The sequence below is a fragment of the Episyrphus balteatus genome, chromosome 3 (genome assembly GCF_945859705.1).
Source record: "Episyrphus balteatus chromosome 3, idEpiBalt1.1, whole genome shotgun sequence".
Lineage (NCBI taxonomy): Eukaryota > Metazoa > Arthropoda > Insecta > Diptera > Syrphidae > Episyrphus > Episyrphus balteatus.
Genome location: NC_079136.1, coordinates 64,096,346 through 64,122,752, shown reverse-complemented (window position 1 = coordinate 64,122,752; position 26,407 = coordinate 64,096,346). Strand labels below are relative to the sequence as shown.

The 26,407-nt window shown below is 29.3% G+C and overlaps 3 protein-coding genes across 3 annotated transcripts in view; 1 reads left to right on the top strand and 2 right to left on the bottom strand.

Moving 5' to 3' along the window:
- The window catches only part of LOC129915042 (transmembrane protease serine 9-like), an 83,551-nt gene that overhangs the window by 44,055 nt on the left and 13,089 nt on the right, over nt 1-26,407 (bottom strand). The window contains exons 6-10 of the mRNA XM_055994497.1: nt 2,427-2,665; nt 2,215-2,364; nt 1,985-2,155; nt 1,869-1,923; nt 1,752-1,810 (exon numbers count right to left, since the gene is read on the bottom strand). Of these exons, the coding sequence (XP_055850472.1) occupies nt 1,752-1,810; nt 1,869-1,923; nt 1,985-2,155; nt 2,215-2,364; nt 2,427-2,665 (674 nt within the window). The remainder of the gene's footprint in view (nt 1-1,751; nt 1,811-1,868; nt 1,924-1,984; nt 2,156-2,214; nt 2,365-2,426; nt 2,666-26,407) is intronic.
- LOC129913320 (trypsin-1-like) lies at nt 1,680-21,555 on the bottom strand. The gene is made up of 8 exons (XM_055991928.1): nt 21,537-21,555; nt 2,880-2,957; nt 2,734-2,818; nt 2,427-2,665; nt 2,215-2,364; nt 1,985-2,155; nt 1,869-1,923; nt 1,680-1,810 (listed from the first exon to the last, which is right to left on the bottom strand). Exons 2-8 carry the CDS (start codon nt 2,940-2,942, stop codon nt 1,695-1,697), a joined length of 879 nt encoding a protein of 292 aa, XP_055847903.1. The 5' UTR covers nt 2,943-2,957; nt 21,537-21,555; the 3' UTR covers nt 1,680-1,694.
- LOC129913319 (trypsin-1-like) lies at nt 21,518-25,326 on the top strand. The gene is made up of 4 exons (XM_055991927.1): nt 21,518-21,628; nt 24,347-24,709; nt 24,800-25,005; nt 25,070-25,326. Exons 1-4 carry the CDS (start codon nt 21,529-21,531, stop codon nt 25,295-25,297), a joined length of 897 nt encoding a protein of 298 aa, XP_055847902.1. The 5' UTR covers nt 21,518-21,528; the 3' UTR covers nt 25,298-25,326.

Below are 26,407 nucleotides of genomic sequence, written 5' to 3'. Positions count from 1 at the left end.
TCTAGGAAACAGAATAATTTAAAGCTAGCTTTCTTCTAAATAACTTCAACGATTTCAATACAAAATTATACGTCTAAGAACATTTAACAAAAAAAAAAAATAATAAAACACAATTTTGAAAAAAAAATCTGTTTTATTAAAAAATAAAAATTTTGTTTAAAAAAATTCCTACATATTTCAAAAACCAGTGAATTTTGTCGAAATTTCTTTCAACTTTTTATATAAAAAGAAAGTGTGTGTGACCCAGTCGTGAATATTTTTCTAAAAAGATTCATACATCAAGGATGATTTCAAGTAATTACTTTTTTTCTGGAAAACTGCTGAAATGATTTCGTTTAAAGAATGCTCACCACAAATACCAGAACCAATTAAAAGAAGATATATGCGGCTGAAAATAAGTATTTTCAGTACTTCTTGTTGTGTACTTTTATGTACTTTCGTACAGAATCATGATAGCAAACGTAACTGACTACTTTAAATCTAACTAAGAAGTGTTTTCTAGCAAAAAAATTAATTAATTATTTCAAAAAATATTATCAAAGAATAGTTTTAATTTAATTTTTTATAAGAAATTAAGTAAAAAAATAAAACAAATTTAGTAATTAAAATCACAAAAAAAAATTCTTGTTGAATGGTTTTAATCTCCTTAACAAATATGCAATTTAATTTCTAATTGATACGGCATTTTAAGAAAAAAAATTTCAAAACTGTTGGATCCGTTCATTAAAGTAAAAGTTTTTTATACATACCTACCTACATTTGTGTTTAATTTTTCAAAAAAAAAAAAAAAAAAAAACTGGCATGCTATTAAAAAGAAATGTTAAGCGACTTTTAAACATGCATTTTAAAAAAAATTATTTGGTCCATTAAAAAAATTGATAGGTAGGTTGATATTAATATTGACATTTTTTTTTTTAAATCCCAAAAATTATTATTCTCTTATTTATTTCTTTATTTTAACAATTAGGTCATTTAATTTTTTTAAATACATTTACAAAAAAAAGTCTGAAATAAAAATATCGGTTCTATGAGAGGAACCATTAATCAATACTTTTTTTAAAACTCTTATTTTTTATTTAACCAAGTCTTTGAATTTTTTGATTTTAGCTTCATTAGATTCAGCATAGGAAAATACTATAAAAGCCATAAGCTTACATTGTTTTTAAATGACGCTGATTGCTTTCCTTAAATAGGTATTTGAATTCTATGTACAAGCTATAAAATTCTTGCAGGTAGTGGGCGAATTCTTAAACTGTAAGGAAGATCAATTTTATATTTGTAGTAGGTATAGTTATTTAAAAATTGCATTGTTAGTGAATTTTTTTAAATTTAATTCCCTTACAATTCAGCAAATTAACCAATAATTTTATGATCTCAATCGCGCAACAACAAAATTGCCATCAGATATACTTTTCTACTATTACATATGCATTCCATTTCCTTTAAAGTAATAGACGATTCAGATCTCAAAAAATCCAGCATAGTTCTTACAGGTAAGAGTTTCTGAGATTGGGAAGCGCTCTGAGGTTTAACCTTTTATTTTACAAGTTTAAAAGTTGTAGTTTGAGTTTTTCCAGATTAAAAAAAAAAAAAACAATAAATAATTTAACGATATAAATTTTTTATTATATTCTACAATAATTTGTGCAAAAATGTGTTTTTTATTTATACAAAAATAGAACTGAAGTTATATTTTAGCAAGTACATGCGTCAGCAGTATTTTTTCGAATCCAAGAAACATAGTTCGATACTTTTGTGTATACTCCAGGTCGTTTGGGCCCACCACAGCCAATACCCCACGAAACAATACCTTAAATTTGGAGACATAAGAAGTTCATCAAAATTAATTAATTAATGGAATTAATTACCAGCTTGAGTGAACTTCGAATTACTAACAACATGCAATGGTCCACCGCTATCACCCTTAAAAAATCAATTTAATAAATTTCAAAGATAAAAATAAATACATTAATAAAAGTTATACTTGACAAGAATCCTTTCCTCCTTCTTGAACACCGGCACAAATCATTCCTCCTGTAACCTTCAGTCCATAATCCCGACATTGTTTATTGGTTATAATTGGCACGGAGACTTCTTGAATTTGTTGTGATACTCTTCCATTTTCTTGTTGTGCTCCCCAACCCACAATAATTGCCTTAAAAATTTTTTTAAAAGTTTTAAAAGCTATTTGCATATTAGCATCCTTAAACTCACATTCTGCCCAGTGTGTGAAGTAAGAGCATTTGGAAGACAAACTGGTCGAATGTTATCATCGAATGGAATAGATTGATCAAGCTTCAGTAGGGCAATATCGTTCTCCAAAGTCCTGGCACTATAATTCGGGTGCATAATCACTTGACTAATCTAAATGAAGAATGGCATTCTTCTTAATTAAAATGGAATAAACTTATTATTTTTCCATCTACCTTTCGCGTTATTGTATTCGATGATTTGGTATCAATTCTGTTTTGTAAAAAATGAACTTCATAATTTGAAGCTTCCGAAGGATTAGCACAATGAGCAGCAGTAAGAACATATTTGTTATTTATCAGAGAACCACCACATCGAAAATTTCCTCTTGAAAAGAACATTGCAGTCCAAGGATATTTGTTAACTTCCGAATCCACACCTCCAACAATTCGGTTGTTATTTGATACACCACATGCTATTGTTACAAAAATCACAAAAAAGTTATGTAAATCGACAAAAATCTGACAACATTATTAATCTTACAACATGTTTGACAATCATCAGCCTTGTTTATGATTCGTCGTAAAAGTGGACGAATGAGTCCTTCACTAAAAGTTCCATTGAATGTCTTTAAATAAAAAGTAAATGTTTTTTGTACCAACATTTATGAGGTATTCAGAAAGACTTACTTCCATTGAATTGGCCAGAGAAATGAAAAATAGTGCAAGTACCCATTGTGATAGCATCATCATTTACGAGTGAATAGTCTATAAAAAAAAAACAGTACTAACTAAAATGACAATTGGTAGAAGTATGTATGTATGTAAGTAAATTAAATAATAATTTTGTCATATTAAATGCAATTTGTGAAATTGGATCTTTATAACAATTCCAAAACTATCTATTGAAATATATCAACCTAAATAAATTTGTGCAAAATAATTTTGTGTTCTGCCATATTTGAGGAAAGGAAAATTTAAACAAGATACACTATTTTGTAGCATAAAATAAGAGGAAACAACGATTTATAATTTTTGTAAAACTTATTGAAAATAATTATTCTACTTGTAACAATATTTTAACTGCATTTTATTGCTTCAAGGAATAAAATTGTGCCAGACTGTGTTGCGAGCTATTCTTATACATCACATACACTGTTATTTTATTATCATTGTACCTTATGAGTGAGTAATGGTTAAGTAAGTTTTGTGTTTTTTTTGTTAGGAAAGAAAAATCCTTGATTAGTCCCAAAAAGCTTATTATTCAGTAAAACGTTTAATAATTAACTTAAGTATAAAAGTTCCATTTTGTCCTGTGAACTAAGAATAAAATGAATACATGCAACTATTTAAGTTTAAAGGTTATTTTTTTTCAAGTGGAAATACAAATATGTCATCTGATAATACATATAAATACATAGTAATATTTTTCTATTGTGACTGCAAAACTTACCTGTCAGATGGAAATTATTGGACTTCAATTCACTTTGATGTAGAGTAATACAATATAGATAAGAAGGACTTATGGCAAAGTTATTTCTAGCTTTTTTTTAAGTTTATTTCTAAGTATTCTTAAATAACCCGAGCGAAAATTTTTTTTAACAGTTTTTTTAGTTTTAAAAGTTGCGTCACTTAACGTCACGTAATAAAGTATAGCACCAACATGTGCCCAATACTTTCAAAATAACAGCACAGAAAAAATTATCTGCAGAAACCTATTTGCAGACCTTGAAGTAATGACCAATTTGGTGTCATTGCATCGGGATTCCAAAAACTCAGTTTTACCGGTGGTTTATAGGTGTGAACTGGTAAAAGTAATTATTTTTAGGAAAAAAATACCTTTATTTTAAAAATAAATTAAAATTGATACCATTAACGAAGTTCAGAGATATTCTCTCTTTTTTCGAAACCATTAAATGATATACGCAACATTTTTGAACTCAATTTTCTTGGAAAAAATATATAAAAAAAAAATTATAATCTTCAATCTATTTTGCGATTTCGGTTTTTGTCTATTTTATAATTTTACTATTTCGTTTTGAAATCAAGTTTTCTTAAGCTCAATTCGGTTTAAATTGTTTCGCCATCAGTGTTTTTGTTATTTTTTTTATTCTTTCATGTTAATAGTTGTTAACACCTAGCGAAAGAAATTATGGTGAATAATTCGGATTAATTTGAGTGCCCTTAACTTCTTAACAATAAGAAATAAGAAATTTAAGATAACAGACTTTTAAAATTTTAACGATTTGCTTGCCTTTAAACCAAAATTCTTCAAAAACCAAAATACTCTATAAAACTCAAGACGAAATATTCTGATATCAAAGTTAACAAAAATCAAAATAACTCATTTGACTTGTAATGAAAATGCAAAACAAATAAAAAACAAGAATTATACAGGGTGTCCCAAAAGTAATATATCAAACGAAGTATGCTAATAGGCCAACTTTAGGGCTCTCAGAATTTGGTAACTTGTTTATCCCAAATCTTTACGGTTTTCGATTTAATGCAGTTTTTGTGAAATTTCGATAAATTCCGACTTTGCAACAGTATTTTGCTTCCTCTGCTCATAATTGATTTTTGTTTTTTACAATTCTTTCAATAAAACATTGCCTAATAATAAAAAATAAATAAATTAATCAAAATATTTTTTATTTCATTCGCCATTTTGCTGCAAACAGTTCCATGATTTATAAAAACTCAATTTCTTGCTTTTATTTCAGGGCAACACCCTGAAAAAAAAAATTGTATGGTGTGACCCTGGTTTATTACTTTGAAAACTTGCCATGTTATTGCAGTTTTCAAAAATGTTCTACCAAAAAGTTGTACCTTATTTGCCCTTAAAGTTGAAAAATTACAACATTTTATCCATAAATTAATATAATAAACTTGGCGGAAATTTTCCTTCGACTATAATTTAATGTATATAAATTAACATTTGAGGTCAAAAAATGTTAGATAAGAACTTTTTTTTTTAGTTTAGACATTTTTTGAGGATATTTCAAAAACCTGACGTGATACGGCAAAATAAACTTTGGATTCGGTTTTAACGACCCAAAAACTATATGAAAAATCTAGTCGCAACTCCAGATAAAAACTTTTGTTTTTTTTGGTTTTGACATTTTTTTGAGGATATCTCAGAAACCTGACGTGATGAGGCAAAATTGACTCCGAATCTGGATTCAGCGATCCAAAAACTATATGATTAACATATTCGCACATCCAGATCAGAGAAAAACATTTTTTGTTTTCGTGACATTTTTCGAGGTTATCTCAAAAACCTGACGTGATGGGGCAAAACGGACTTCGGATTCGGTTTCAGCGACCCAAAAACTATATGAAAAAAATAGTCGCAACCCCAGGTCAGAACTTTTATATTTTTTTGTGTGGCTGTGTTATGAATGCTTATCTGTTTCAGCATAACTTTTAAATAAGTTATCGATATTTCGTCGCCTGAGAATTGTTTTGTCGTATACGCCAATTTTGGAATTTTGGGAAATCGCATTTTAAGGTTTGAGCTTTTATAAAAAAAAAACTGGCCGATAGATTTTTTTCAATTTTTAATAGAATATTTTGTGCGATATTTTCTTCATATTTATGTTGTCAAAATTGTCACATCTATTTTAGTTTTCAAATTATCAAGGTTTTTATCCAAAATCAGTTTGTCGTAAACGCCACCAAAATCAACTTTTTTTTCCATCCCATACACGTACGACAAAGTAGACGCACGTACGACATTCCAATACTAAAAAATGAATAACAAAATTTTCACAGTTCATTTTTATTTATTAATTAAACATTTAAAAAAATAGTTTCTTATTACATAAAAGGAGTATTGGTTTGACTTAGAGGCTCAATTATTAAAATAAATAGATAAATAAAGAAAAACCAAAAAATATGACAATAAACATAAAAAAAAAATTGAAAAAATGTCAACAAAAAATAAAAGTCATCCTATGGCTACGAAATATGAAAGAAATAAAATAAAAATAAACCAAGTTTGGTTAAATTAATAAATTAATATATGGTCATAAATAAAAGTAAATTAAATAAATATCAAACTAAAGAATTTATTCTAATTTTTTGATTTGAATAACGCTTCATAATATTCTTGGTCTGATTTAGGCATAAATATGAAAAGGCTTTTAATATTAATAATCTTATCCTTAGTTATCGAGTTAGATTTTTTAGTAATTTGAAGACATTGGCTGAACAAATTTACAGGAGTTGCTATGGTAGACTTTTTATATGTTTTAAATATTGATGAGCTTTTATATTCCACTTTTCTACCACTCGCTTTATAAAATAGTGTAAAAGTATTATCAGTATCATCAATTTGCAAAACAATAACGCAAATTTAGCGAAGAACAATGGCGCCTTAAAAAAATAATTTTCGACCAGCAGGTGTTTTTTGCGAGCGGGTGCAATAACAAAACTCACAGCAACCCTTTTCCGCTTCGTTCACGACAACACGCGTGCACGAAGAGGCGCCACGGGCTTGGGGCCGACGACTACAGTCGACTTGTTGATCTTGTGTGTTCGATACAAGATCAATAAGTATACAGCAATAAAACAGCAACCTTTTTTTCACTTTACTTCGTTGAAGACAGCGCGCGCGAACGAAGTGACAAGATCAATAAGTGTACAACAATAAAACAATAAAACTGCAACCTTTTTTCACTTCGCTCAAGACAACGCGCTTGAACGAAACGGCGCCCGCGACCGACGGTCGACTTCTTGATCTTGTGTTCGATAGAAGATCAACAAGTGTACATATTTATAAGCGGTACTTGCGACCGAGGATGAGGTCAAGTATCTAGCGGCAGGAACAAACGACAAGAACCATGACAAAATATACAACATTTGAGATGTCTCTCAGATGTACTTTTTTCTTCCTTGCACCACTAGGAATAGTGCGAAACCTTAAGTAGCGCAAAGCTTAATGCAGCCCTTAGTTTTTAAATTCGTTGTCCTTATAGCACATGAAGTCCTTATTTTCAATAAATATTATATTTATTATATTTGTTTATATTCTATTTGGGTCATATACCTACATACTTGTAAGACAAAACAAGTTCGAAATTTTCTACCGTATCTGTTTTGTACGACGTACGACAAACCAATACTGAAGAAAAAAAAGCTGAAAAATACATAGAATTTTTGTCGTAAACGCCAAAAGTTGGCGCTTACGACAAACCAACGCTAATCCGATGCTTATTTTGTGGATATACGACAAAATGAACACTAATTATCTCAGTAACGGTAAACGATAGGACAAATCTGATAACAGAAATGAAAAGAGAACGTTCTAAAACCTATTACTACATATCCAGTTTAAAAAAGTGCATTTTGGCGTTTACGACAAAACAACTCTCGGGCGACGATTTAACAAATTAAGAACAGTAGGAAAGACCTTGCTTATCCGTGGGTACGTCAAATTAAAACAAATATGGTTCATTTTAGAGGCAAAATTCATGAACTTATCTTTTTTAATAAACATAGTTGCTCTGAAAATATGAAATTACAGTAGGTGGCCACATGATTATGACCAATGAAAATTTTCAAAAATTTGTCACTAATTCTTTAACTAGAACGCTAAAAACTAATTTTTGTTTTATTTTAAAGTCAAAAAAATTGATGACGATAGAGGAGATCACCATTTTTCAATATTTCGTGTGTTTTACTTTTGTTGCAAAAATAACTTTATTCTTTTGGGAACTCTGTTTTTACCTGGGTTGTTGCTCTGTGCTTGTAATAATTAAGCCACTCACCACTAAGCTTTTCCACCAGTTGGTATAAGGTTTTCTGTAGCATTTCGCTAAGAATCCCCAAAGAGCTTTATTTGTGGAATTCATCCCCGGAAAATTACCAAGCCATGTTTATTCTTTAATTTTTCTTACTTATAAAGGACATGACACCTACTGTATAACCCCAAAACAATTTAATTTAAAAAAAAAGTTAACAACAATCTCATTTCTTATTCTATTACACAGGTCTACAATATTTTTGGTGCCGAGACTATGATATACTTTTCTATAGGTTTTCGGTGTGCTGAATTCGACTTCAGAGTCAGAAATATCCTATCAGCTCCCGTTTTTGAAATATTACCGTTAGAAGATTTAAAAAAAAAACTACTTTTGAGGTTATGCTTTAATGTGAAGACATTTTTTTTTTAAATATAAATTATAACGGTTTCTATAAGAACTATATTCCTTCTTTCAAGATCTTTTTAAATCTTTTATATATCTTTTTTACTTGCGATATAGGTACTATAGGGCAAGTTTAGGATTCGTAAAAAAAATTGAACTCGAGATAACAATTTTACATGACATTACGATGATGGAGAATGCCAAAAAAGTGGGTCCGGCAATTCTGTCTGTCTGTCTGTCTGTAAGAACCTCGAGCTACAGCCTAAACTACTGAAGCGATTTTCTTCAAACTTGGTAGTTAACAGTTTTGGGTGATTCCCTAGAGGAGAAATTGAATTTTTTTTTTAGGACCAAAACTAACGGTACCTGTCATATAACGGAAACAGAAAAGTTGATTTATTTCAAAAACGGCTCTAACGATTTTGATTAAAATTTTTATGCTTACTGTTAATGATAAGAGCCGCCTTTGATAATACAAAAATATTTTTTGTACCGTTATTAACGGTACCTGCCATAGAACGGTTTTTTGGATTTAAAAATTTCTCATAAACGACAAAACAGATTTCGACCAAATTTTTAATACAGAAAGGTTTAAACAATCATTATTTAAAAAAATTTTTAATTTTTCAAAAAACACATTTTTGGATTTTTAAAAAATATTTCAAAATTTTTTTTTTGAAAAATCAATTTTTTGGAAACGGGTTGGTGAAAAATTTTGAAATTTCGTTTTTATGTGTAAATTAATTATTTATTCAAAATTGTATATCAATTTCTTTTTTGACAAATGTAAGGAAATTTTAATATATAAAAAATTAATTTTTTAAAAAACGGCTTAACGATTTTCGAAATTTTTTTTCTAAAAATTCCTTTTTATACTAGAAATAAAATGGCATACTTAGTTTTTTGTAAAAGAGCATTTAAAACGGTATTTAATTATTTATAAAAATAGATTTTATTTTTTTGCACCACTAACGAAATTCAGTGAAAATATCAAATTTTAATTTTTCCCTTATTTTGTTCAATTGAAAACTTTAACATTAGAGTAACTTTTACCATAAGAGCAAGTACGTGCGACCCCAGTCGTGCAATTTATTATTGTTCGAGATATCGTCAGTTATTTGGGTTATTGTAATGTATCAAACACATATCACGTTTTCATCTCCTTTTTGATAAAAACAAACTTACTTCATGTTAAGATATCTCCGGCAGTAAACGAGATATTGCAAAGATTTAAACAGGTCTTGAAAGAAGGAAAATAGTTCTAATAGAAACCGTTATGAATTGTATTTAAAAAAAATTCTTCAAATTAAGGCATAACATCAAAAGTGGTAAAAAAAACGTTTTTTTTGCATTTTCTAACGGTAATATTTCCGAAACGAGAGCTGATAGGATATTTTTGACTTCAGATTCGAGTTCATCACACCCAAAACCTTCAGAAAAGTATATTTTGGTTCATGTGGGGAAGATCTTGTTAACTCCAAAAAAGTAAAAAACGATTTTTTCGAACTTTCTAACGGTAATATTTCAAAAACGGGAGCTTAGAGGATATTTATGACTTCAGATTCGAGTTCAGCACATCAAAAACTTATAGAAAAGTATATCATAGTCTAAAATAAAAATTAAATTTTGTAGACCAGTGTTATTTTTGTTAACATATGTATGTATGTATCTTGTTATTTTCAATGTTTAAGTTTTTTGCTATTTTAGGAGAGCATTTACTTATGCTCTTTTTTGCGGTTAAAATTATCAAGGATTATCATAACGGAGTACCCAAACACAAGTTGCTGGATATTTCTTTGGTTGAAAACCTTCACCTGTAGTGCGAATTTGTTTTAGGTAGAAGTAGAAACTGCTATCGAATGGAAAATATTTCAAAAAATATTATCTTCCTAGCTAAAAATATAAGTGTTATGGTTTTCAAAATTTTCCACTATTTTGTTTAATTGTTTAAATTTCAAGTAGGTAAACAGCAGGTAAATTTTTAATCACAAAAACATCTTTTAATCAACCGATTTGTTTAACTAGCTCAAATTTCATGATATTGCACCTCAAATACCATTTTCTGTAAATATTGAAACAAATTAAGAAAACAAAACATTATTTAACCAAAAATTCTTGTTTGAACTTCCGTATACCTACATTAAATTTTGTGGGTGTACAAGGTTGTAAATTATTCCTTTTTTGATAATAAGAAATGTTTGAAAAACATGTTAATTTACATAAAATCATCAAACACAAATAACAATACACACATTTCGGAAATGGCCATGACAATGAAAACAGAGCAATATCCCCAGCCATATTATTCAAACACATTTAAACAAACATTTTAAATAAGGCAATTGAAATAAAAGCGACTCATAACAGACATAGGGGCTCCCCCAAAATCTTATTTTATTGAATGTATATTTGCATCTCAGCACAGCACTCTGCTTGGGCACGTACTTTGCTCATTAAAACCTATTTTATGAGACAACCTTACACAGTTAACGCATGCTGTTTTGTGTTTCACAAAAGCTGGAAGCCGATGCCACTTGGGGGTTAACCTAGACAATATTTAGCCCTGTATGTCTCATTCATCTGAACTTAAAAAGCCAATAACATCAATGTAAAAATAATCGCATGTAAATGTGGACAAAACACACAGTCAGATAGAAATCCATGAAAATTGGAGATAAAAGATAAAATTTACATTCTCGTATTCAAAATTTCAAAACGCCCACTGAAATGCCAAATTTGTTTGCATTGCATTTGCATATATTAAAATTTAAATGCAAATTTCAGCTCTTTGGTTAAAAAAAAAATAAATGTTTTTATTTTAGTTCAGTAGATTCCTATACACTGTCCCACTGTCTTTGTCACCAAAAAAATATTTATCATTGATCTGCACTTGGCCCGCTTTGGGTCGATAACATTCGAGCCATATAGGAGCATTGGCATTTTGTTTGAAAATAATATTTTTTTTCATGATAAGTTCCTTCAATAGCACACGCGTTTTTCAAATCTGGGGGTTCAAAACATTGTATGACCGATAAACAGAATAAGGCAGACTGTTTACCTTCATTGAATTTGTTTGCACAAAATAAATTTGTTATTTGTTCAAAAATAATATAGTTTCAACAAACTTCCTTATAAGGTATAAACCATACAAGGAAGTTTGTTAAACTTTACATAACTTTTCTTATCATAAATATTTTTAAGAGGGTCTTGGAAAACCAATTTCCTCAACTACCTAACCTAGAGTTCATAGAGGTGTAGCCTGTACTCAAATATAATATCATAGAATAAATTAAAAAAAAAAAAATGTTCGGGATATAATTCATGAAAAATTAGTTTTTAATTAAAATTAATAATGTCCTTTAGTAAGCAATATTTTAAAATACAAAATTGAAAAAATAGAAACAAGATGCTCACTGATTTCAATAGTTTTCTTATGACCCGTATGCATTGCGATTTGGATACGAATATCTTCTAAACGGTTAAAGCAATCAATTTGATGCCAAGGAATTTTTTGTAGAACGTTTAAGCCACTACAAGAATTCGTCTTGCTAAATTGAAAATAATGAAGTTTCAGTGAATTGGAAATTTTTTAAAAATATAAAATATTTTTATATTTTTTTTTAACTTTGACCTCGAATATCTTTAGAATGGTTAGATTAATGAAAAAAGTTAACAAGACCTTTTTTGTGGAGCAATCAATTTCCAACAAGAATATGTCTTGCGCGTTTTATTATTATAATTTTTCAATTTGTTACAAAATTAAGAACAAAAAACGAATTTTTAAAGATTTTCTCGATTTTTGGACCTCAAATATCTATTCAACGGTAAGATAAACGAAAAAAGAGTATAAGGCCTTTTTTGTAGAGCATTCAATTTCCTACAAGAATATGAAAAGAAATTTGCTAAAAAGTCAATTAATAAAAAAATTATTTTTTTTTAATAGAAGCTTGATGTAAAAATGGAAAATTGCAAAGCGGAAGACCTTCCCATTAATATAAAGAGCTCATATTTGGTGTGTATATTCTAGAGGGGTCTAGCAATCAATTTTTCGGAGTACCAAATCAAAAAAAAAAATTTCGATTTTTTTGACCCACCCTACTATACATATTATTGAAAGATCATTCAAGAAACAAATCTAACGATTAATTGGACACTAAGGTGTATGCGTTACATTTTTTTCTAAGAAAAAATCGAAGCATTTAATTAATTTTGTATAAAAAATTTCTTATCTTTCAAGTGATATTCAGAACTTGCCCTTAATTTTTGTTCTCAATTAATTTTGTAAGAATCGTAGAGTCACATTTGAAACTTTTATTTCCAAAATATGAGAGTTCAAAGTTGTATGTATTAGTTAGTTAACCATAAAAAATGATTGGTGAGTTTTTAGATGTTCTTATGAATTTAACTGATTTTTTTGTATGAAGACTTGTAGTTTTGGCTCGATGAATTCCACAGCATTTAAATAAACATTTAATTCCATAACTTTTGTTCTTGAAAAAAAGGCATCAAGACTTTGAGTAAACAGTATAAAAAATTGTTCTTGAAGATCCATTAAGTAGTATAATACCCACTAAATTTGATCAGCAATGTAGGAAGTCAAATCATTGTTAACCCTCTGTAGGCACACCTCTTTTTTGTGCCGTGATAGACACACGGGTGCGAATTTGGTTTTTACTTTTACATGTCGCTAGAACTTTTTTCGGTCACAATATTTTATAGAGAATCAAGTATGAAATTGATGTAGAATATTCCGAGGAATTCGAATATTGTATTCACAATTCCGAAAAAAAATATTTTCACCCTTATAAAGAGACTTTTTTATGACCACTTTTTTTTAAAGCTTAGCTTAGTTAAAAAAATCATTTTTATAAAAAACAAACATTTACTTGATTATTTTGTGAGGTTTAGTAATACCATGAAAATAAATTTTGAAGGGATAACATACTGCTATATTATTTACTTGTTTTTTAAAAAAATTGTGTTTTTTGTTAAACAAAAGTCATTTGTGTTTTTAAATAAAATGCATGACAGGGTTGCACAGACTTAATATATAAAAATTCATTTTTTGGTTTAAAAAAAATATGTCATAATTTTTTTTAAAACAACAAAAACATCTTTTTAAATAGTTTTCACCTTTCAAACGATATATTTAAAAATAAAATGCACGACTGGGTCGCACCTACGTGCTCTTGCAGTCGAAAGCATATTTATGTTAGTTTACTTGTAGATTTTAAGAGCTGCCTCTATATAAATTTTAAAGAAATTTTGTTGATGTTGAGGAAGAGCCGACACAAAGGGTAAATTTTTTTTATATGAAAAAAAAAAATGTATTTGACTTTTTTTGAAAAAAATAAAAATGCAGTTTTATTGCAATTGCTTTGAATATTACGTCTGCAAAGTTTAATCAAAATCGTTAGGGCCGTTTTCGAGTTATTTGGTTTGAATTGAAAAATTTGTAAGGGAGGTACACTTTCTAAGTGAGAAAAAAAAACAACTTTCAGAATTCCATAAAAATCATCTGTACCAAATTTGAAGAAAATCCATCCACACGTTTAGGCTGTGAAAATGTGTACAGATGGACGCACAGACCCACGGATGGAATTTCGAGACCCATTTTTTTGGAATTCGTTATCATCGTAATGTTGGTTTTGATTAAAACCTCAAATTTTTTTTCGACAAGAAATCAATACTTGCCCTATAGAGCAAGTAAAAGTTAGTTCCAAAAATCTCTATTAAGAGAACTTAGGAAATTTGTATGCTCTAGCTATAGTAAGACTAATAGATAGATAACATTTTTAAGACTTAATTTGTTAGATGTTCTATAATCGCTTAGTCATGTTTGAATGTTTGTTTTTAGATGTAGTGTTTGATTTTCTGGAAGTTTAAGTCTCAAAAGTCTCCATCGACTCAACAAAAAATTTCTCCGAGTTTGATTGGACCTTCTGAAGACTTTTTTCATAACTACTTAATTATTCGCTCTACCTACTTTCTGTTATAAGTTCTAAGATCTTGGCTTGCATTTATGTTGCACATTTTTTTTTTTAATAATATATAAAATAGGACCCAGATTTAAAAAAGTAATACAAAAAAGCTGGACATTTATTTTGGTAAAGTGTATAATATCAGTTCTTGGTTCAAGTGTGTTCCTTAAGAATAATACAATACAATTTTTTCATCACTATCTTTTCACTAACAAGCGGCACAACTTAAATCAATATTGTTTAAGTATGTTCAATGTTCATCTGATTACATAATGTGAATTTAAAAAAACTTAATCCCATTGTATAAATTCCACTTCGAGATAATCTCCATTGTTTTCTGTAACCTTTAAAAAAAAGTTGCGACGCAAAAATTACAATTTTTTTTACAAAAACCTATCCATCATTCATGATTGCCCTCTTCTTCCCCAAAGCACTTTGCCTGAAACTCAAGCTAATCCGATCACTAAAAAACCACTATAGATGTTCTGAATACGTTTCTGCATGAATGATGCAATTTTTATGCAAATATTTTATCACAGTCAATGCAATTTGGTGTGACATTCAAAATTTTATGCGCTCGTAAAATTTTCCATAAATATTTCCATCGCACCGACGACAAAAACGAAGCTTTACTTCTCTAATTTGGCTTCAACCAATTGAACTTCGAATTGAATTATTACCATCAAGATCTCATTCACTTTTATTATCTACCCAAAACTATAACCGCTAATCGATATTCATAAAAATTGACAAAATTGTACTAAATTGTTTATATTTTAAAATATTATTACTTCCCATTAACAGATTGACACTATGTCCAAATAAAGCTTAAGGAAATCAAAGATTTCCAAAATAATATAGACTTTTTGTGTAATTTGCATATCAAAATGGAAACTTGTCGGGCATTTTAACAAAGTTCAGAAGTAACGTGTCAAGTTTTCTCACAGCTGTCTATAGTTTGCTGCGCATCGCCAGCCATCATAATAATCGACTGTGACATAGTTTTGCATGTCATTTAATTTTGTTAAATTATAATTGGGATGCATTTGAATTATGACAAATTGCAGTTACAATTTCTTTTAAGTTTGTTTGATGGTTTTTAGTTTGGATAGAATTAGTAGGTCACGCACAGAATTAAAATTTATGTAATTGGAACACTTTGAAGAGGAAAACGGGACAGAAGGTGTGGTTTATTTATTTACTATTTTTCTTGCAAATTTTTGTATTCTGTCTGATGCAATAAATTATAAACTAGTTTTAACCCGCTTTCGGAAGATTCCATTCAGGTGAATTTGTCATTAACATGTTTGGTATATAATTTGTACCTTGTACCTACATGATGGTGTTGTAGGTTTTGTAGCATTGCATTTTGCGGATTTTTTTCTATTGCTTTTCGAAAATAAATCTGGGATGGAATCGGCTAAGTTGATTTTTGATAGTTGTTACACTTTAAAAGTAACAAAATTGGCCTGCGTAAGGTGATCGTCCTGTGATTATCACATTTGTATATTAATCCAGTCAAATAAGGGTTTAACCTCGGAATGAATGTTAGTAGAAATTTTTTTTGCTCAATATCTTCCTTTTGCCATTCTATAACATATCTCAAAAGTCTAGAAAAATCTCATGTCCGCTTGTCGCGGTTTCAAGGTCAAATCGCGAAATGGAGATTTTCAAAATTAGCAAAAATAGGCTATGGTATTATATACACATATAATACATGATTTCAAGGTATTTTTTAATGCTGATTCCAAAAAATCTAAAATCAAGACAATCTGACGTCTCTGGAAAAAGTTATACCTGTTTTTCATCTGTCAACTCATATTATTATAACAGTTGCAAACTTACTGCCGAAAAACCCTTAAAAGTTATGGTAGATGAACCAAATTTTGCATGAAGATTTTAGAATCCATCATTATTAAAAATCAAAACAATCCATTACAAAAAATATATATACCTACGAAATAATGGTATTTTTTGAAGGAGGGGCAAATTTTAGGATATGCACTAAAGAAGCTTCTTGTTCATCTTAGGGATAAGTGGTAATAGGCTAATTTTTTCATTTTAATCTTTGTTTGGATATTCTTTAACTACCCTCAAAAATCTAAAAAAATCTCATGTCCGCAAGTCCTAATTTTGGAGGTTAAACTAAGTTAGGTGCAGACTTAAAAAAATTAGCAAGAAAAGTTTAAATTTGTATATGTATACCAACATAAGCGACATGATTTAAGGGTATTTTTTAACACTTATTCAAAAAAACTCACAATAAGTCAACCTGAACATCCCTGAAAAGTAATGCACCTTATTCATGTTGATCTGACACAAATATCTGAAGTGTTGTTTTTCAATTTTTTAAAATCTGCACCTTATCTTCAAACCAGGAAAATTAGGACTTGCGGACATGAGATTTTTTTATATTTTTGAGGGTAGTTAAAGAATATCCAAACAAAGATTAAAATGAAAAAATTAGCCTATTACCACTTATCCCAAAGATGAACAAGAAGCTTCTTTAGTGCATATCCTAAAATTTGCCCCTCCTTCAAAAAATACTATTATTTCGTAGGTATATATATTTTTTGTAATGGATTGTTTTGATTTTTAATAATGATGGATTCTAAAATCTTCATGCAAAATTTGGTTCATCTACCATAACTTTTAAGGGGTTTTCGGCAGTAAGTTTGCAACTGTTATAATAATATGAGTTGACAGATGAAAAACAGGTATAACTTTTTCCAGAGACGTCAGATTGTCTTGATTTTAGATTTTTTGGAATCAGCATTAAAAAATACCTTGAAATCATGTATCATATGTGTATATAATACCATAGCCTATTTTTGCTAATTTTGAAAATCTCCATTTCGCGATTTGACCTTGAAATCGCGACAAGCGGACATGAGATTTTTCTAGATTTTTGAGATATGTTATAGAATGGCAAAAGGAAGATATTGAGCAAAAAAAATTTCTACTAACATTAATTCCGAGATTTACCCCTTTTTTCTCCTTATTTGACTGTATTATATATTTTGAATAAGGGTAGAAACCCACGCCCTCTGATAAGAGTATGTCTATTCAATTTTAAAGTTCAAGTGACCTCAACTCCAAATTTATAAAGCGTTTCGCCCAGGTACGACAGTGGGCTCATCAGTAAACATCGACCAAAATAAGGCGTCTTAGTAAGGGTACGACAGATCTAACTGATGAGCCCACTGTCGTACCTGGGCGAAACGCTTTATAAATTTGGAGTTGAGGTCACTTGAACTTTAAAATTGAATTATATTCAATCGCTCCACTTAAAATAGAAATAATTTAAATAATTTTTATTATTTTTGTTATTTTTTTCTTCGTGAGTATGTCTATTTTTGAAATATTTCTTTTGCATAAGATTCTACCAAACTATAAGCATCTATCAGAAGTGCTTTAATATTTCAAACAAATTCAGCGAAAGTGGGCGGTTCACGCCCCTTGAACAGAAAATCTCAAATTTTTCCTTTGTATGCACAACAACACCATTCGCTGTGCAAAATTTCAAGTTCCATAATTTTAATGATCTGTCAGTGAGTCAGTTACGGTTTTCGCGATTTTCGAAGCCCTATATCTCAGATACTACTAATTTTGTGAAGACCTCAATTATGAAGCGAGTTTGAAATTTTACAACAGGTAAAATGTAAAGTTTTAAGAAATATTTTTGGTGACAAGTTGTTTTTTAAAGGGGCTTGCCCAACTAGCAAAACAGCTTCTGTAAATTGAAATCTCGCAGGTTCTACTTTTTATCCAGCTTGTATTGAGCTTGCTTCAGAATTTAACTGCTTATAGAAGTTCGGACTACTTGTTTAACAACTTCTAATAAGTTGTTTAAATACTATTAAAGAAACTTAAACTAAGAAAGCTTATTTTTCGGATGAGCCTGTTTAATGAATTTATAGAAGCTTTAGAGAAATTACCAAGTTTTGTATTTGATTTTTGGTTTTGATATTAAATAATCTAGCTCGGACACTTTTTGGTTTTGCCATTGAATAATTTAGCTCGGACATTTGTTTGCTATTTGAACTGATTAAGTTTTTGATTTCATTAATGAATATACTAGGATGGCCGAGTGGGTAGAGTGGTGGACTATACCACTAAGCAGATACGAAGTTCGATTCCTGGGTGTGGTAAAAAAATTATATACTTTTAAAATTATTAATAATAGATATACTAAAAACTAATGGAATGTATAATATCAGATCAAAAGATAAAATTCATTCTTTAAAACCAGTTAAAAAAGAATTCTTTTTTGTTTTTGTAGTTGTTTTTTTTTTTTTTTAATTTCGATAAGACATCTATTAAATAGCTATACAAGCTCTTCCGTAGCTATCTGTCAAATCTCAAAGCTTCGGTAAAGCTTCGTTTAAGATCCTTGTAGAGGGTCAAACTTGTATAACGTTCTCCCTTTTCCATGCCCAACAACCTTACTAAAGTTTAAAAGAAGCTGAAATGTAGCTTTTGTAATACCTTAATCGAAGCTGAAATGTTAGTTGGGTAGTTATGTGGTGTGAAAACGGATTAATAACAGCTCGCATTTATTTTTAAAACTTTCTGAAAAAATATCTATTATAAACGAAGGTTCTAGAGAGTCTACAAAATTATTTTGAATGAAAGGGTGTTTTTTCAATGAAATGATAAATTTCAGAATTAGTACCAAAAATGTTTTATTTATGACAGAAGCCAAGAACTTAAGCAGTTTATACAAAATATTTTAGAAAAAGGCGATTAGTCACAAAAAAAAGTCAATGGTATAAAAAGCAAAAATATTTACTATTTTTTTTCATAGAGGGAGTAGATTCTGTAGTAAATCTCAAAGACCCCCTTTTTTCTTATTTGCTAAAAACGCACGCTTACACACTTAATTATTTGTATGAGCTGCGAAGGTTCCTAGGTTCCATAAAAATGTTTTACCAATTTTCAATAATTTTTTTTCATTCAATTTTATTTTAACGAATATTTCCAATATAACGATTTGGAGGTATTGCATTTTTTTTTTTTGGAAGAGGATTTCAAATAAATTTTGTAGGCCCAAATCCACAGTGGATTGTAACCGCCTTACTGCGCTGATCACTCTAACTAATGGATGGTCTTTGTTATTCTATCCAAAACGCGCATTTTTATTTTACAAAAATATCGTCAAAACATTAAACCCACTTCAATCGATTTCATAACATAATGTCTCAAGTTTAAAGTTCAATGAATCATTTCCATTACGAACAGTGTAACGAAAAACTTATCTCAATTATTATTATTTTTCTTTGGCTGTATGCCAACTTGTCCTACTTAAATACATCAAATTGTGCAATATCATCTTTAAAACCGCAATATGCATCGTCGAGTATATAAGACAAAACAATACCAAAAACGCAATAAAATTACATAATTTCCGGTTAATCAAAAAAAAAAAATTACCTTAATCCACGTGTGATAATAAATAGGTACTGGTTGATGGTATTTCCAATGTCATTCTTTTTTTCAGCTCCTACACCCAGACATCATAAGAACTGATGTAATAGGTACAGCCTCTCTGAGTAAAGTCCAGAGATCACATCTTCATTATTATTGTTGAATAATATCAATTAAAAAAGGCTTAAAAATCAAAAATCATAAATAACCAAAATTGTTATCACAACACTTTCACTTGGATATAATGCATTAACAAAACTTAACAAATCACTCCTTGACTTAAAAAAATTCATAAAAATAAAAAAAACTGAACTCCTTGAATTATAACCTACTCCCTGACCTAAATTCTGTAAATGCAACCCATGCAGAACTATATTCACTTCTTTTTTTTTTTATTAACCCTTAACTATAGTGGTGAAAATTTGTGGTGTTTTGAAATGATAAAATAAAATACAAAATTGAATTTTTTTATAAATTTTGTTTTTAAGCATCAAAAGATAACAATTTAAAAAAAAATAAAAAAATAAAAAAAAAAAAGAGAAAATTCATTTTCAACGGTTTTTATTAACTTTTTAAAAGTTGATGTGGGTCCCCTGGACCCACCACTATAGTTAAGGGTTAAGTACCCATGGCCATGATTAAAAAAAAAAACAACAATAATAACATGGAAAAAAATTAATTATGTCAAAGTCGTATTATGAAAATTGCATTTCCCTATAACAACTTGCAACCCTCTCAATGATGGACAAAACCAAAACACAAACCCAATTAAGCCATCACATTATAATAACACGAGTGCGAATGACACTCTCTCGTCTCGAAACGTCCTTCAGATAGTTTTGTATGTTTATATTAACAATTTTTGACCGACTGACTGAATGAATACACACCTACTCCGCCTACCCCAACAATTCATCACCAACGCTCTGCTTGAAAAAAAGCTTCAACTCAAAAAAAACTTTGACACTCATCAAAAAAAAAAAACTACCATGAGGGAGTAAGGTGACATACAATAAATAAATAGTTGTTTGATTGTATCTATAAATGTATCTCAAAAAAAAAAAAAGTACAAGTATCTTATACAGAATATAAACAAAACAAAGTTCATCGCTAAATAATAATAGTGGGTTGCTTATCAAGTCGAATTCGAAGCGAGACTCCGACGACGACTCCAAAAAGCCAAGGACACTTCTCTAATACTATCTCACAGATACGCGCTTTTTTTATTTATTTATTTTTTTTTTTTATTTTATATCTCTCGCACTCTCGCAGAATCAAGTGCAACGCAAGTCGCTACGAACAAGCGCGACAGATACATTATAGGTATCCGTCAGATATACCACAAAAATATTTATTGGTTTGTTTTTATTTTTTGTTTTAACTATAAGTAGTGTACTGACGCGTTTTTGTATGTGTTGGAAAATTGTGTTGGATTTTTAAATGGTTTTAACCGCCAAATTCCGTCGAACATAAGTAGCAATTTTTAATTCATATAAATGTCAATTCGTTTTGTGATTTTCAACAGTGAGGATCTCATTGCATATTCGTTCTATAAATTTAGTAAAGTTCCTATACTTAAATAGTCTAAATAAAGACAATTGAGATCCTCATAGATCCTTTAAGCAACAAAAATTAAAATTAAAAAAGAGAAAATCATCTAACTAATCCCTTTTGAAATAATTTTTTGCGTGTTTTTTTGTGAATTTTTTTTTTAAACTTATATCATTTTTTTTGCATTATTATTTTTTTTTGTGTGAAAATATACAAATAAAAACCGGGTGAAATATGCTTACCAAATTAATAATCACTTTAGTATTTCTAACCTTTGGTGTTATAAGCGCGTTCGCGATACCGTCTTCCCGCCTGGTGAACTCTTGCAATTGTGGTACGTCTATTTTTATCATGTTTTTTTATTTTTTTGCTTGTTAATTGAATATTCATATAATTCATAAAATTTAAATAATTATCTCATAGAATTAATAATTTTTTAGTAATAACTATAGTGGCAATTTGTCATTAAGAGCGCATTCATTCAAAATTTTGATGATAAGTTTGTTTTTTGAAATTATCTTTGTGTGTGTTTGTTTGTCACCGATATATGAAGACATTAAAAAGTAATTATCTTTTTCGAACATGTTTAACATAAAAATGTTTATTATCAAGGTGAAGAAGAAGGTGTTTGTTTCTTTTTTTTTATTTTTCTTCTGTATTGTTTATTGAAAAAAAAATGTAAACATTGTGTAATTTGTTTGTATATCTTGTGGGTGACACAGTAAACAGTAATGAACTTGTGGAAAATTATAATCTAAATTTTTGTGTTAGATCTGGTTTTTGATTTAGTTTTGGGAATTTTTTTTTTGTATTCAGTCGGCTTTTCGTTTGAAATAGATTTTGTTTACATAATTTAGTAATTAAGTTGACAGACACGGATGTGGTTTTTTTTTGTTCCGGAATATAAATTAATTACTAATGATCAAGATCAAAATGAGCTTTTCACTCATTAAAATCCCAAATTAGGTCGTTTTTAAATACTTCATATTAAGCAAAGCTTAATTTTAAAGAAAATTATTCAATTCATATCGCACTAAATAAATGTATTAAGTATAGAAATGGAAGAATACGATTAAGGAGTTAATTAACAGTATTAGATAGTTCTTGAAGAAATTTTTCACAAAGTGTTCCCAGAAAATTGCGAAAAGGTCTTACAAAAATCATACTCATAGGTAAGTTATACCTACTTCAAACATGCATCATTATTCCAATGAAAGTCAACAATTAGGTAGTCTTTTTGAGTTTATTTGAAGAAAACGTATTCATTGACAAATTTAACAGTCCAAGCTAGAAACAGAGATGTATTTTCTGTTTTAGGATAACTTTGTCAACACTTACTTTTCAACCAAAAAAAAAAAGTTTTGGTTTTTTGGAATATATTAATATTTTTTCAATTTTTTCAGAATAAGGAATCAAATAGCCTGTTTCTTTCGCAGACAAATCGTTTTTTTTCAAATCCGATTATCTCCGAAACTGCTTCTTCGATTTCAACGAAACTTTTTGTGAAGTAGGATATATATAATTTAAATATAAACCAACAATAAAATATTGAAAAAAATAATTTTTGGATTTTTAAAAAAATTTTGAAACATTGAATTTTTTTGAAATTTTGTGTGTAGATGTTGATTAGTGATTTCTACAAAATAGCGTACCAGTTTTATTTTAAAACTTTTTTTCCAAAAAATTATTTATAAGAAATTAGTTTTTTAAAAAACGGCTCTAACGATTTTGAATATTCTTTGTCCAAAAATGCATCTTAATATATCAATCAAAACTGCATACTTGTTTTGGAGGGCAATTTGATTTCAGATTTTATTTTATTTTTTTAAAAAAACGAATTTTATTTTGTTTTCCAAATTTCTATATAAAAAGTCTTAAAAATTTAAGCAACTTTAACTTTAAGAGCAAGTTCGTGCGACCCAGTCGTGCATTTTATTTACTCGCGACATAGGTTCTTATAGGAAAAGTTCAAACTTCGTAAGAACACCGAATTCAAGATAACAATCAGGCATGACAACAAGAATAGTGTACCTAGTTCTCAAAATTCTGTCTGTCGATTGTTTTTATCTCGATCTACAGTCCATAATTTTTTGATGTGCCTCAAGAGGGAAATTTAATTTTTTAGGACCTAAAATCAGAAGGTATTTTTGACAGCTGAAAATTTATCTTTTCAAATCAATAGTGTCAAAAATGTCTCATCGGCTTAATAATAAGTGTAATTCGCAAACCGTCTTAATATAAATAATTTCATTTCTATTGAAAGTGATAAAAAACCCATCTTTACTCGATCTAAAAATATAATTAAAACCTGACCCTGACTATACACAAATAATTTAAACTTCACATGTCACCGCAATCTATCAATCAATATAATCATAGAAAATCAATGATTCACTCTCTTAAACCATGTGTAGAGTCAGTCAGAGTGCAATGTATCTTTTTCAAAATCCAAAACGGAAATTCCACCATTTGAACTCCATTGAACTTATAAGATCTGAATTATTACTGAATGAATTTTTAAAAGGTCAACAATTTTACACTTGTCGCACAGACAATCACCTTTTTAAAAAAGGTGACTCTATCTGAATCATCTTGTCAAATTTACAAAAGCCTCTGTCCGATTATCAAAAAAAAAAAAAATTATAAGTCTACAAATTTGTTTTATCTTTAAACTTTAATCTACACACCTTTTAACAATAAACTAAAAAAAAAAAAAAAACAAAATTAAATTCACATTTATCACTCATAGACAAACACCCATAGTAAAATAATTCGAATTGAACAATCTTCAAAAGCCTTTAACCTTAAACTTGACTCTTGCCAATGTGGAAACATCAGACACATTGTCATAGTATATTTCTGTGACAATGTTTTACCATGAACGCAACTCACACAAAATACACAGCCACATCGTGAGCCTCTGTTGTTTCGCTATGAGTTTTTTTTTTGTTAATACTTTATCAATAAAGCTTTCGACAAACTTGCAACAAATTCAATGTACTTTTGCTAACCTTTTTTCTGTATTTCTTCTATTTTGTTTTTTCTTTAACAGTTTGCGGAGTTCAGGGCCGTTCGAATCGTATCGTAGGTGGCAAAGTTTCTGCACCACATGCCCAGCCTTGGCTTGCCGGTCTATGGCGTCAGGGAAAACTATATTGTGGAGCAACTTTGATTTCGCGCAACTTCCTAGTAACAGCAGCTCATTGTGTTTATAGCTTTAGCCCGAATGAGATTCGTGTCTACCTTGGAGGACATGAAATTTCCAAGGATTACACAGAAATCCGTCGCATCAAGGCCATTCACGATCATGAGTATTTTGATGTTGTGTCATTCAATAATGACATTGCGCTAATTGAATTGGATCGACCTGTACAGTTTGGACCAAAAGTGCAACCTGTCTGTTTGCCAAGTGCTGGTGAGTATGGTTTTGATTGTTTGACAAAAATTGAAAAAGGTTGAAAGCTTTATTTTGTTTGCTCAAAAATACTTTTGCTTTCTATTCCAGGCGAAGCTGATTACTCAGGAGTTTTAGGACTTGTAGCTGGTTGGGGTAAAACCGGTGAAAAGGACAAAACCTCTCCAATTTTGAGATCCGTTTCGGTACCAGTTTGGTCTCAAGAACAGTGCAAAGATGCCGGTTATGGTAGCAAACGCATAACTGACAATATGATGTGTGCTGGTTATCATGATGGAAAAATTGATGCTTGCCAAGTAAGTTGAAATCTAAACCCTTACAGAGACATTTATTTAACATTTTTACTATTTTTTTTTCTAGGGTGACAGTGGTGGCCCCATGTTGAGAGAAGCAGCAGCTGGCAGTACTGAAATTATTGGTGTCGTTTCATGGGGTCGTGGCTGTGCTAGACCAAACTTCCCTGGTATCTATACAAAATTATCAAACTACGTTCCATGGATGCAACGTAAATTGTCTGATGAATGTTTGTGCACACCAAAGAATTCACAAAATAATTATATTGATTATTTAATGCAACAGTGGTTGTGAGGTTCTTTCCAGTTTGTTATACAATTTAGCCAAAAAAAAAAAAACTATTTAGGATTACGAATATACTATAATTTAGTTTGCGTTCTAGTCAAAACTTATTCAATTTATATTGAAAAAGATCCTAGTTTTAGTTATTATGCTATTTTTGATCTCTGTTATCAAAAATTCAGAAAAATTATTTAGAATAAAAACTATTGTTATTTTATTTATAAGAAATCTGCAGGAAAATGGAAACACTATTAAATGTATGTTAGAATTATTGTTATATTGTTTTAAAATATATAAGAAAATAAAGATAATGCACAGTTGTTAAATTAAAAAATAAATATCTTTTTCTAAATAAAGTACTCATACACCCGAGTGTACCAATCATAATCCTTTTTTGGTTAGAAGTTATCAATTGGGTGGTGGTCTACTTTGAGAACCAAGTCATTGAAGAATTAAACAAGTGTTTGTTCAATTTCAATAAATTTTTAATCAAATTTTCGAAAACGGGGTACGTACTGATTTTTTTTTTTGCAAATTTTTGGAATTATTTCAAAAAATTATTTATAAAAATAGGATTTTTAAGAAACGACTCTAACGCTTTTGATTTATTTATTTTTTTTTTTTTTTTTTTCAAAAAATGCATACTTGTAAAATAAATGGAACAGCATACTATTCTTGCAGTTCAAAATTATTGAAAACGTTATTTTTTCCTTTGAAAAACGGATTTCATGTTTTTTTTTTAATTTTTACATTTATACCAAAGTTGCCATATGACTAATATCGAAAAGTTGTTCGCAAAACTTTGACAACGATTTAAAAAAAAAAAATATTTTCTGAACTGTTATTAAAGCTAACTTGTCATAGAACCGTATTCTGATTTTCGAAGCTTGACTAAAAATTCTACAGAAAAGATTTTAATAAAGTTTTGAGTTTTTTTTTATTAAAATAATTGCTTGAAACGTTGTTTAATACGTCAATTTATTGTAACGAAGCGTTACATATTCTCTCCATAACCCCCACCCCCAGACTATATACATCAGTCAACCATACCGCCCGGACTATTTACCTGTCCTATTACCACTATTACCTTTTGCAACTGTACGCCCGGACTATAAAATCCAA

Excerpts from the sequence above, each read along its gene's own strand:
- LOC129913320 (XM_055991928.1), bottom strand. The coding sequence starts at position 2,942 with ATGATGATGCTATCACAATGGGTACTTGCACTATTTTTCATTTCTCTG. Across the intron at positions 2,819-2,879 it reads CTCTGGCCAATTCAATGGAA|ACATTCAATGGAACTTTTAG; the intron begins GTAAGTCTTTCT and ends TTTTATTTAAAG. Across the intron at positions 2,365-2,426 it reads CGAATACAATAACGCGAAAG|ATTAGTCAAGTGATTATGCA; the intron begins GTAGATGGAAAA and ends TTCTTCATTTAG.
- LOC129913319 (XM_055991927.1), top strand. The coding sequence starts at position 21,529 with ATGCTTACCAAATTAATAATCACTTTAGTATTTCTAACCTTTGGTGTT. Across the intron at positions 21,629-24,346 it reads GGTGAACTCTTGCAATTGTG|TTTGCGGAGTTCAGGGCCGT; the intron begins GTACGTCTATTT and ends TTTCTTTAACAG. Across the intron at positions 24,710-24,799 it reads TGTCTGTTTGCCAAGTGCTG|GCGAAGCTGATTACTCAGGA; the intron begins GTGAGTATGGTT and ends TTTCTATTCCAG.